Raw genomic sequence first — 10,719 nt, 5'->3', positions numbered from 1 at the left:
AAAAAGGAATTCATTGTGTAATTATCATCGAAAGCAATCAGTCCAGTTTGAAAGTAGTATTTTTGTGTAAAGTGTGTTAATTTGGTGGCCGTGGAAGCAGATTCGTGTGAGACGAAATCGTGATCAAGTTGAGAAGTACAAACTCCTTGTGTCCGAATAGATTCCAGTTTCTGTCTGGAACGAGTAGCCGTATTATATAAATTTTGCACGAGATACCGAGCTGAGAAAAAAATCTTGGAATTCTAAAAATTGATATTGTTTTTATCGAGTCAGAGATTTTAATTTGAGGAGAGAATTCGAACGAGTGCCGTTTTTTGAAACAGTTTGAAGGAGAAGGATAGTTTGCAGAATCCGAGGAACACGTTGTGGGAGAACTAGGAACAACACAATCCAGCAGAAGAAATAAGGATGTTAGAAAAGGTTAGTCAGATTATTTGTGAAAAGAGAGAGTTGCTTTGTATTACATACCATATTTGTTTTTGTCAACTTAGCACAAATTATTCATTCATAAATTCATAGAAGATATAAGTAATCTATTTAAAAAGTGGAAATTAAATTTTGTTTTTTTTTTAATAATAATAAGAACAGTCTACGAATAAGAACGATTCAATTGGATGAATTTTGGTTCACAAAAGGAGATAATAGAATTAATGGTTTTTTTGATTAGATAAGAGAGTTAACAACAGAATAAAGTTTAGCATGAATTTGGATTTTTTTTAATATTTATGGTATAGTATATAAATAAATAGTAGTTACAAAATTATATGAGTTTGAGTATATTTATTTTCCCTGTTTTATACTGGATAAAGCAAGTAACGAGAAATACTAGAAGCCACAAAATAAAGGTAATACATCCAATCAATTAGCCCTGAGATTATTTTTTACTGAAAAATTTATTAAATTTTGGTTTTGTTTCATGAGTAGCAATTAAAATAATTAATTAATTAATCTAATTAATAAGAGACATCTTAATCTCATAACAAGGAGAAAATACAGAGCTCAATAGTACATACATTGTAAATCATGATTTAGGAGTACTCCTCGTAACATTCCATGTGTCTTGGTTTGTTTATTTCTAGTGCATCTTTATTATGATTTTAGCATAAGTGGCCAAATTATTTGATAAATAATTCTGATAAATTCGAATATTTTGTTTACTAGATTTAACTTTTTCTTTCATATAGGTATAGAGTGTAGAGTCAACCTGTTTTTAATTTCCCTCTAGTATATAGGGCTTTTCATCGACTGTCATTTGTTTCGAGCTTCTGTCATGTGTCACATAATATTAATATATCTACGTCATACGTCTCTGGTTTGTATAATTGTTATATACCAATAATGTATGACGTAGATATATTAATATTAAGTGACACATGACAGAAGCTCGAAACAAATGACTGGGAATGAAAAGCCCTATTATCGTCCGTTATCAGTCCAACTGATCGCTTTCTTCAGCACTCCACAGAAGACAGACTGGACGGGTAACTCCTCAATAGGGCTTTTCATCGATTGTTTGCCCTGTCTATTCTTTTTACGTCTATGAGTACTAGGTATATGGAAAGCGATATCCCAGAGATTTATTCGTATGTTTGCTCTTTTGGAGAGGAGAAAGCAGAGACAGTTGCGTCCCTTTACTTCGACGAGAGATTGGAGTTATTTTCGCGTGGTTTCTAGTGGTTTTCTGTCATTATGTGCAAGAACATATTCATGACACTTTTTTAACTTCTTATCCAAGGAATGTAAACAATACGTTTATTTATTCAATTATATTTGTCTGTGTACTTTATTGAGTGCAATAAAGAGATTAACCTGACTGATAAGATAAATATTCAATAGCCTATAAGATCCCCAAAATAACAAATATAATTTTTCTAAACATTTATGATGTTCAATTATTTATGATGTTCATTTTATGATCTTCAATTAAATTCTCTCTCAAAATAGTAGACAAAAAGGTGCCAAATGTGATTACTAGTTGATTTTTTTATGCTTGGATATAGTAGGGGAGGAAAGTATGCTAAATTTGTAGTTACTCGAGCGTTATGGGGACCTATTGGGTTGTGAAGAGTAGGTCCTAAAACTAAAAAAAGTTAAGTTAAGTTTTTCATCAAAGTGGGGGACTTTCCATTTTTTAATTTAATTTTCCATTTCCAACAATCGTTTTTTCCGATTATGGCGTCATCTATCCATAATTCGAAAAAATATCTGGAATAAAAGTTACTTTTTTTGGCGTAAGGAATCCAAATCTGCAATAAAAAATGGGGGCTCCTATTTAAGATTTTAAAGTACATAACCCCCCACCCACCTCCGAGGGGAGTCGTGTTTGGTGTGTCATTCGTTAGATTTTTAAAAAATATTGAATACGTGTTTTTGCCGTTTTTCGATCTGGTGTTCATTTCGCGAAATATGTCCAGGAACCAAAGCTTTTCACCTCGCAATTTTTACAGAATGGAAAAATTTGCTTGAAAATTTGAGAATAAGTAGTGGATAGTCCATGGATCAAAATCTATATGATGCCGACAGGCGCTTTTACCATGGGGGTGGTTGCCCCACCCCTTCTCGGGGGTGGAAATTTTTTATTATATTTTGACCGCAAAAGTTAATAAAAACATTCATTCTAATCAAAAAATGTTCTATACATTTCTTTGATAAAATTAATAGTTTTTGATTTATTCGCTATCGAAAGTGTTGGTTTTATATCTTGTTTGTCGATGGTAGGTATATTCATTTACGATTCACTCAATTTTTGCCGTAGAACAAATTTTATTAAACCAAGTTCTTGGGAATTAAATTAAATTTTTCGTATCTCTGATGCCAATCTTTCTGTTCTGAAAAAAAAATGGCATTTTTTACCAAATTGCAAACATTCGTTATTCGATTTAAACTTCAGTTTTTTAAAAACTAATCATTCTAAGCCAGTCAAATTTCTAGAATATATTAATAATACATAAATAAAGAAGAATAAATAAGGCCAGTGACTAAAAACACCGCTAACTTACATTATTATGTTTCCAATTAGATTTCTCCTTTTTTTCTTTCAAAAAAATATATTGATTTTTTAACCGTAACTTTTTTATTTTTTATACTAGAAAGTTCGTTAAAAAAGAATTTTGTAGGTTTTTAGAAGATCTATAAGGCTATTAATATTAAATCCTTTTAAAATTCTTAGTCACAAAAAAAGGTGGCATTGAAAGGGTTGGTAAGGTGGTTTTTGCATGATATTATAAGTTTTAATTGTCAATAGCTCACTCAATTTTTGCCGTAAAAAATGTTTGCCAACCAAGTTCTTGGGAATTAAATAAGCTACAATTTAATACTTAAATATTTTTTCGTATCTCTGATGCTAATCTTTCTATTCTGAAGAAAAGGGCATTTTTTACCAAACTACAAAAACTCGTTATTCGCTTTTAACTCCATTTTTTTTTAAACTAATCATTCTAAAGCCGATCAAACTTCTAGAACCTATTAACATACATAAATAAAGAAGACCAAATAAGGTCAATGAATAATTTTAATTAGGGTGGTGAGTAGGGGGAAGTTTCCAATCACTTTTTCGCTGAAAAAATAGGGACTGACATTCTTTTTATTATAAGTCACTTAATTTTTAAGCTAGAGACTACTTTTTTATTTCAGGAGACAGATATTTTTAAATACTTTAAATTAGTTTAAACAAGTTATCCTCGAAAAATGCACACTTTTCCCGTCTTTGGACTTTGAAACTACAATATTTAGCATTTGACCAAGAAGAGCCAACATATAATAAAGTATAGCTCGATTACTATTGGTCTTAAAGAAAATTACAAAAAAAAACGGTTTTGTTTATTTTTTCAAAAGGTACATTTTTGTTAAGTAAAGTTGTTTTAATAAAACGAAAACTTTCTGAGTTATTAGCAGAAAACTGATTAAAAACATTGATTTTTTCGATACAAAACTATAATACTTTCGATGGGGAATAAATCGAAAACTATTAATTTTATCAAAAAAATGTATAGATCGTTTTTTGCTTATAATGAATGTTTTTTACCAACTGTTGCGGTCAAAATATAATAAAAATTTCCACACCCGAGATGGGGTGGCAACCACCCCCATGGTAAAAGCGCCTTGTCATGTGTTGTTTTGTGGAACTTTCTGTTTTTTATTTATTATTTTAAATGTATTTTTTGGATTATTTTTTACGTTTGCTACTCTTCTTGCTTGTTTAAAAAAATATTTTATGGATTTTACAATAAACCTTTACAGTTAATGCATGTGTTTTCTTGTTAAAAACTGACAACGAATAGCAATGAAGGGGGCCCCTAAACCTCCAGCGCCCGAAGTTAGGTTAACCGGCACTGCTGTAGATCCTCCACTGCATTGAGAAAATCTAACTTAAAAGATAATAAATAAATAATGAATAATAGATAATTACTAGTGAAGATGAGCAAATTAGAAATTGGAAGGAAAATGTTAAGAACAGGAGAGAGTGAAGGAAGATAATATTCAGTTAAGGGCCTAAAAGGCCTGTAGATTGCTTCTAGATTGCTATTATACCAATTCTCATTCATGAATAAATTGTAACAAAAAATAAGTGAAATAGTTTAATCATAATTTTCACTATACCTATCACATTTTTGCGACAAGCGTGTACCTACTTATTTGAATTACAAATATATAAATCTTATTTACATAGATAAAATAAGAATTTTAATAAGGCGTTTTATATATTGACAAAAATATAATAAATATTGAAAAGAAATTATTATCTATTTTTAAATCTGTTTTAGAACAAGGCTAATAGTAGATAACATAAGTTGGATGGCTTACGCAGAAATATGATTCATCTGAAAAAAAAATGTTTATATCTACATAATTATGTACTTTACGATGTAATAAAGGAGAACAAAAATAAGAAACAACAAATTTTAAAGAACTAAAATGGAAAAGTGTAGAACGAGATTCGAAAAGAAACTATACCTACCTAATAAAAATCATAAGAGTATCAAGCAGATTCAATTTCTGATATTTCACCTTTCGATAAAGGATGACAAGAAGCATAAAAAAATAAAACAAAACATCATACCCCTTCTATGAAATGATCAAATCTTATCTGGATATGCGAAAAGTCAAAATAAACGCAACCCTATCTCCACCTATCTCTGCAGAAATCCCAGAAATTTTTCGGATCTCTGTAGAAGTACCAACCCTGTAGTTTATTTAGTGCCTGCAATCTGCAACCAAATAGTCTTTGAACTTATAGACTTAAAAGCGCTTGATCGTGTAGATCGCAAAGCCTTATAGAAATTACTAGAGAAATACAGAATGCCTCCCAAGTATATCAGAATTATAAAACTGTTCTACGAAGATCCAGAGCACGCATAGTCCGCGAAGGGAAGTTAACAGAACAAATAGTATTGGTACAGGAGTAAGGCAAGGCTCTGTGCTCTCTCCGACCTTATTCCTGATAGTAATCGACAGAATCATGTCCAAGGCTACTAGTAATAAGACTGGAATAAGATGGAATGTTTTTAACCAACTTGAGAACTTGGAATTTTCAGATGATATATTCCTTTTAACAGAAAAAATACAACACATGCAACGCAAATCTGAAAAAGTAGCAGAGGCAAGGAAGAAGGTCGGACTTAACATAAACGTCAGAAGAACTAACATAATGAAAATAAATACACCAAGAGAAATGAGATTATTACTGGGAGGCACGGAATTAGAAACGGTAGAGAAATGTAACTATTTGGGCAGTATTTTGAACAACAAAGGCAGGACGGAGGAGGACGTAAAACGAAGAATAGGATTAGCTCAAAATGCACTCAATATGCTAAGGAAAATGTGGTCTTCATGCCAGATAACAAGTAAAACCAAGACACGATTATTGCAACGTGAATACTGTGCTGCTATACAAGGAACTTGGAAAGTGTCAAGAAAATGTATCGGTCAGATGCAGGTGTTCATAAATAAATCATCATCATCAACCAGTACTCGTCCAGTGCCGGACATAGGTCTCCCTCAGCTCTTTCCATCTTTCTCTGTTTTGTGCGCCGCGGCTTGCATCCAGTTGCTGACAATAAACTTCAGATCGTCAGCCCATCTGGTTGGTGGTCGTCCTCTGCTCCGTAGTGCTTCTTCTCGTGGTCTCCACTCGACAATACGTTTTGTCCATCTGTTGTCTGACAATCCGGCGACGTGTCCTGCCCAATTCCACTTGAGCGACGCGATTCTTTCGACGGCGTCCGTTGTTTTTGTTCTACGACGTATTTCTTCGTTTGGGATTCGGTCCCTCAAGGAGACACCAAGCACCTGGCGCTCCATAGCCCTCTGAGTTATGCGAATCTTGTTCACTGCTTTTTTTGTGAGTGTTAATGTTTCCGCTCCATAAGTGAGTACAGGCAATACACACTGGTCAAATATTTTCCTTTTCAGGTATATGGGTAAGTCCGATTTAAATACATAGCTCAGTTTACCAAACGCTGCCCAGGCTAATCATATGCGACGTGAGAGCTCGCACGTCTGGTTATCTCTTCCGAACCGAATTTCATGTTCCAAGTACTTATAAGATGCAGTCTGCTCAATATCCAATACACACTGGTCAAAGATTTTCCTTTTCAGGCATATGGGTAAGTCCGATTTAAATACATAGCTCAGTTTACCAAACGCTGCCCAGGCTAATCCTATGCGACGTGGGAGCTCGCACGTCTGGTTATCTCTTCCGAACCGAATTTCATGTTCCAAGTACTTATAAGATGCAGTCTGCTCAATATCCATTCCATCAACAACAATATTACGATTTAGCACCAGATTAGTCATTATTTGCGTCTTGTTGATGTTAATCTTTAGTCCGACCTCTAAGGAAGCGTGATATAACTTGTTTAACATTATTATTGCATCATCCATACGATCGGCTATAAGGACGATGTCATCTGCGAATCTCAAATGACTGAGCTTCTCTCCATTTATATTGATACCATATTCGTTCAGATCGGCCTTCTTAAAAGTGTGCTCTAAAATGGTTGTGAACAGCTTTGGTGAGATGGTGTCTCCTTGCCGTACTCCTCGCTGCATACAGAATTTATTAGTTTGTTGATCAGAGAGTCTTACTCTAGCCGTTGCATTGTGGTAGATATACTTTATATATTTTCATAAATAAATGCCAGGAAAATTTTTAACATTTACTGGCCAAACCGCATATCAAACCAAGATTTATGGACAAGAACTAACCAGGAACTTATATCTAAGACAATATGCAAAAGGAAATGGAGTTGGATGGGACTCACACTAAGGAGACCTGACACAGACATAGTGAGGCAAGCCCTAACTAGAATACACACCACATGAAAAGAGAAGACCAGGTAGAACCGTAGAAACGTGGAAAAGAAGTGTCGAGAAAGAAATTAATGCTATTGGGAAAACATGGGCCCGGATTACGTACACTCGATACGCATCGTATCCGCCATGTTTTACTGTAGCGCCTTATGGGAAAACATGGCGGATACGATGCGTATCGAGTGTACGTAATCCGGACCCTGGGCAGAAATAAAGATCATTGCAAAGGATAGGACAGCATGGAGGCAGACGGCACCCTATTCATGCCGCCCACAGGCGGAGTTAAGAGGAATAAGTAAGTAAGTAAGCAACCAAATCAACTGCTGATGACACTGTTATTATGGCATCACATATGACATATAGCTTCCAAAGATTCCAATACAAGATACTACGCATACTAGTGAACACGGCCATAGTATGTAGGGGGAGCCCGGGAGACATGACCAGGTGGGAGAGTTGATCCACCTTTTAAAATTCAACATAAATTTTGCTGTAACGAAAATGTTAACGAAAAAAGTTATAATAGGTTTTCCCCAAAAAGTGCTTTATTTTTTGGATATTTCACGTTGAAATAGCCTATTTGAAATTTGGCGAATATGAACCTATTTTTCATTGGCTATAATTCTAGTTCTACAAGGTCCAGAGACCTCATGCGTACACCATTTTTTTTATTTTTTTCACAGGCTATATTTTTCCTAAGAACGGTTTTTCGACAAAATACTTACTTTTTGAGTTATTTGCGAAAAACCGTCTAAAAACGTGGTTATTTTGTTGAAAAATGAACATATTCACTCGCAAATAACTCGAAAAGTGTTGACTTGACGAAAAAACTCTATAGAACAAAAGTTACTTAAAATTAGTCAGTTTATCTATTTTTGGACTTATTTTTGACATATATTTTTTCACCCCCAAGAGGGGGTGAAAGTCACCCCCAAGGCAAAAGCACACATCGGCACAATATCACTTTTTTTCTTTGACATGTTAGCTATGTGTATGCCAAATTTTATCTCAATCCAAGCGGTTCTTTAAAATTTACCGCAAAAACCGTGAAAGAATGGGTCTATAAAAAATAGAGATGTTTTGCAAAAGTCTCAGGTATGCGTGTGAATTTTTTGAAATTTTTAAATTGATTGCATCATCTCATCTAAAAATGATAAAATCAAAAATGAAGTTTTTGGTGGTCAGGGAAGGGGGTGAATGGGTTAAGATGGCGCTAAATCTTATTTTTTTATTCACATAGAATGTAAAAAAATGAATTCTAGGAGTGAGGCCATTTTACCTATTATAACGGAGGTATCCTTATACATATATAACTTAAACTATATCAGAGGAGGAAAGTATGCTAAATGTGCAGTCACTCGAGCGCTTTGGGGACCTATTGGGTTGTGAAGAGTAGGTTCTAAAACCAAAAAAAGTTAAGTAAAGGTTTCCATTTGAGTGAGGTCTTTCCATTTTTAATTTAATTTTCCATTTCCAATAATCGTTTTTTCCGATTATTTTCCGAATATCTATCCATAATTCGAAAAAATGTTTCAAATAAAAGTTACTTATTTTTACGTAAGGAATCCGAATCTGCAATAAAAAATTGGGGCTCCCATTTAAGATTAAAACATTTAAAATTCTAAAGAAACATTTAAGAGGAAACAGTAGCGATCAACAGGTAGCGAAAACGCGTTCCAAGATTGCGGCTGTAATTTTGAATATTTTTTCGAGATATTTGGCACACGTATTCGTAATATAATAAAGAATGGCGGTACAGAGCCCAATTTGAAAAATATATTAATATGTGGAAATTACTCTGTAATTAAATACAATATTAAAAAAACGAGCCTGTACCGCCATTAAGAATAACAAAAAAATACACTTTCTTCAAATAAACTTTTTTATCCGATGCCTAGATTTTTTGTCATTTTGGAACTACTAATGAAATAAAAATTTTTAGTAGTTCCAAAATGACACAAAACCTAGGCATCGGATAAAAATGTTTATTTGAAGAAAGTGTATTTTTTTGTTCTTCTTAATGGCGGTACAGGCTCGTTTTTTTAATATTGTATTTAATTACAGAGTAATTTCCACATAATAATATATTTTTCAAATTGGGATCTGTACCGCCATTCTTTTTTATATTACGAATACGTGTGCCAAATATCTCGAAAAATTTTTCAAAATTACAGCCGCAATCTTGGAACGCGTTTTCGCTACCTGTTGATCGCTACTGTTTCACCTTAAGATTAAAACATTTAAAATTTTAAAGTATCCCTCCACCCCACATCCGTGGGCGGTCATTTTTTGCCATTCGATAGATTTTATAAACATATTGAATAAGAGTATTTTTCAGTTTTTCGATCTAATGTTCATTTCGCGAAATATCGCGGGATTCGTATTTTAAATTTTAAATTTACCCCCACCCCTCTCCGTGGGCAGTCGTGTATGGTATCATTCGATACATTTTTGACAAATATTGAGCACGTATTTTTTAGTTTTTAGATCTATCGTTCATTTCGCGAAATATTCGCTTTTTTCTTGTGAAACTTTGTGACTCACCCATTTCCTTACGCCCCGCCCAAATCGTCAGATTTTTGAAATATACACTGTTTTGCATGTACTTAACTTACCTTATCTTAATCTGACGATTTCGAGTTTTTCTAAGGATAGATTTTTTTTTCGGCCCCCCATTAACGAACTCCCCTGTGTTTAGAGCCAATATATGGTAGAGGTACATCTGCAGGGTACCAGGGTTCTCCCCATATGATAATATGACGCGCTCGAGTTACTGCAAAAATCCCCGCTTGAGCTCCCCTACCACTATAAAAACCTCCCCTTGTTAAGTTGGTAGGAAGACCAAAATACAGTCAGTGTTATCAATAATGTCAATACGGTCAGATAGTAGTGGAAATAACGGTTGTCCAAAGATTTCTGATTAGATATACTTATAGATAAATTTATCAAAATTATATTATCTTATCTGTTTCTAATAAATATAGGCGATTTTCAGATATTTTCGATCAAATGACGAAATACTTTTTGTTACGACGGTCTATTGTTTCTAACTTACGAAGTTATTTGATATTACTCTGTTATTGTGATGTATTTTAATTAAAATGGCGAGAAGTAATCGTAGTTCTGCTTACGAAGAAGAAATAGAGGTACATCCTTCAACCGAACTTATACCGGATGAATATGAACATTTCGGAAATCAACCAAAATTCTTAGTTCACACATTTTTCAAAGACACTGAAGCAGACAAAGATAATGAAAAAGATTTTCTGAAAACTTTATCTGAAATAGGAATTACATGCAAAGATGAGGATAGGCACAACCTTGATCAAGAGAAGATATTCGAAATTTTAAACAGAAGTAAGTTTTATTTTCGTATTTTAGTATTTTAATAACATATGCATTAAATAC

At 33.6% G+C, this 10,719-nt stretch overlaps 1 protein-coding gene across 2 annotated transcripts in view; it reads left to right on the top strand.

Moving 5' to 3' along the window:
• Nucleotides 1–784: 784 nt before the first annotated feature.
• Nucleotides 785–10,719, top strand: part of LOC114327987 (uncharacterized) — a 46,968-nt gene continuing 37,033 nt past the window's right edge. The window contains exons 1-2 of one of the 2 annotated variants that reach the window (XM_050642017.1): nt 785–845; nt 10,307–10,668. In XM_050642017.1, the coding sequence (XP_050497974.1) occupies nt 10,413–10,668 (256 nt within the window). In that variant the 5' untranslated portion in view covers nt 785–845; nt 10,307–10,412. Of the gene's footprint in view, nt 846–10,226; nt 10,669–10,719 lie in introns of those variants that run through there. The other variant, XM_050642016.1, reaches the window with a different exon arrangement.

The sequence above is a fragment of the Diabrotica virgifera genome, chromosome 1 (assembly GCF_917563875.1).
Source record: "Diabrotica virgifera virgifera chromosome 1, PGI_DIABVI_V3a".
Taxonomy (NCBI): Eukaryota; Metazoa; Arthropoda; class Insecta; order Coleoptera; family Chrysomelidae; genus Diabrotica; species Diabrotica virgifera.
The sequence above is the reverse complement of the archived record's forward strand: the minus strand, read 5'-3'. Positions and strand labels throughout refer to the sequence as shown.